This window comes from Egretta garzetta, unplaced genomic scaffold, assembly GCF_000687185.1.
Source record: "Egretta garzetta isolate BGI_Z169 unplaced genomic scaffold, ASM68718v1 scaffold169, whole genome shotgun sequence".
In the NCBI taxonomy this organism is placed as follows: Eukaryota; Metazoa; Chordata; class Aves; order Pelecaniformes; family Ardeidae; genus Egretta; species Egretta garzetta.
The window spans coordinates 480,512-482,466 of NW_009260798.1; the positions used below are offsets into that span (position 1 = coordinate 480,512).

At 36.6% G+C, this 1,955-nt stretch overlaps 1 protein-coding gene across 1 annotated transcript in view; it reads right to left on the minus strand.

Moving 5' to 3' along the window:
- ST7 (suppression of tumorigenicity 7) overlaps nucleotides 1–1,955 on the minus strand; it is a 53,814-nt gene that overhangs the window by 32,840 nt on the left and 19,019 nt on the right. Inside the window, exon 5 of the mRNA XM_035902196.1 lies at nucleotides 1,224–1,338. Coding sequence (XP_035758089.1) covers nucleotides 1,224–1,338 — 115 coding nt within the window. The remainder of the gene's footprint in view (nucleotides 1–1,223; nucleotides 1,339–1,955) is intronic.

A 1,955-nucleotide genomic window follows, 5' to 3' on the forward strand; every position in this document is an offset into this window, starting at 1 on the left:
GATACAGGCTTCAAAGCCCATATTGGTAGTCATTTATACAACAGTAGCTCTAATGATGTCCATCTCCCTTTTCAGAAACTTTGGAAGTTACAAGCCTTAAAATCTCTATTCAAAGAACACCAGAAAGGCTGTAAGAGTAATTAAGAACATTTTAAAGGCTACAAAACCAACCTAGAGAAAGAGTTATGAAACATCAAAATTAAGGCTACCTGTTTCACTTAATTCAACTACTTGATTCATGCGTGTTACAATTTCATTTTTAGTTGTATGATTACAAAATATTCCTTTCATAAACTCCCTTGCCATACTCCAGTGCATAGAATGAGACTTTTCTGAGGATAATTGAGGACTGTGTAGTAACACAACAGGAAACTGATGGCTGTAGGATTCCCGATTCACTTGTGCAGAACTTGGAATGTGGATAGTGAGTAAGCCAGGGACTGCAGGAAGAGGATGAAGAGTGGCACTGTGAAGGTTGATGAACACTGCTCAGAACAACTGGATTGTATTCCTGTTTCTGTCACAAATACACACAATTTCTACACAATCCAAAGAAAACCCATTTAACTTGAACTAAAACTAAGTATGACAGTTGGCGCTTCTTAGTCTGTCCTTTCTCTGAGACTCTGGTGTCTGAATTCAAATTCAAAGGCCTAGAGCTGAAGTCAGCAGGAGCTGTGATTTGAACATAAAAAGTGATGTAATCCTGCATAAACCAACATTTACTGTAAAATACTGAAAATTAACATAAGTTCACCTAGTCTTCTGAGCTTTCCAAGTTTTCATGAAGTCTGCTACTCACTAGATTGCTGTGAAGTTAAATCAATTAATGTTTGTAAAGCACTTGTATGCTACTAAGTCAACATTCATAGAAAAGTCCACAAGGGAACCGATAATCCTTTCTTCAGACAAGGTTTGAATAGCATGCTATAAAAAAAGTCTGCAGAACCTAAATAGTTGTTCTCTAAAAGCCAACAGAAAGCAAAGAAAGCACTGAAGAGCTGCTAGTAAAGTGAGTTCCATTACCCTGCACAAGGAATTAAGCATGGTTGGCAGAAAAAATGCACAACATTTAATCTTTGCATTAAGGACTGTGTAAGGGGATCTATGAAGCTCGTGCCAATCACCTTAATTACAGCGTTTCCTAAATTTTAAGAGTTTGACTTAGAAACATTGCTTCTGTGTGTACCATATAGAGAAAATGCAAATATATATGAACTTACCATCATACTTTGCTAAGACTGCCTGGACATCTGCATACGCTTGCAGTTCCAACAAAGCCTCTAACAGGTTTTCATGGATGTTGAACATGCTGAGTAGAGGAAACTCCTTCATCAACTAAAATCAATAACATATGAAAGGGTTAGAGTATTAACATGGAAAAGGGTTTCTTGTTCAAAATGCATTGAAATAACCAACACCAAGTTAAACCCTCTCAGTTCCCCTTGTTCTTGGCTCCTTCCCAGAGTTTACTATTATCTCAGAAATTTCTGAGCTATTAATGGACACTGGGTCTGGTTTCTTGACCAGACACACTTTGCATAGGATGCAATTAATCAAAGCCAAGAACACAGCTGCCTGAATACATAACTGTCCTTCAATTAACAGCCTTCTTCAAAGTGAAGAAGAGTTATCTTATTGTACTGGAAAATAATCTTCAACAATGTAGCTCCTGTATATCAGTACCCAGTAATCCAGCACTTCTCTGGTGTATTAGTAGAAAAAACAGAAAATACACTGAAAAAAATCAGAATAAAATCAAACGAGAGAAGCTCGTTTGCAACTATGTTATCAAGTATGTGATATTAGGATTTGTAATTGTGGATACTTTAGAACACAACTGCAATTGTGGCCAATATAAAAAAAAAAAAAAAGGAAGAAAAAAAAGGAAAACAAAAGAAAAAAGAAATATAACCTTCCAGCAGCCACAGGTTGTCACTGTACCATCTCTCTTC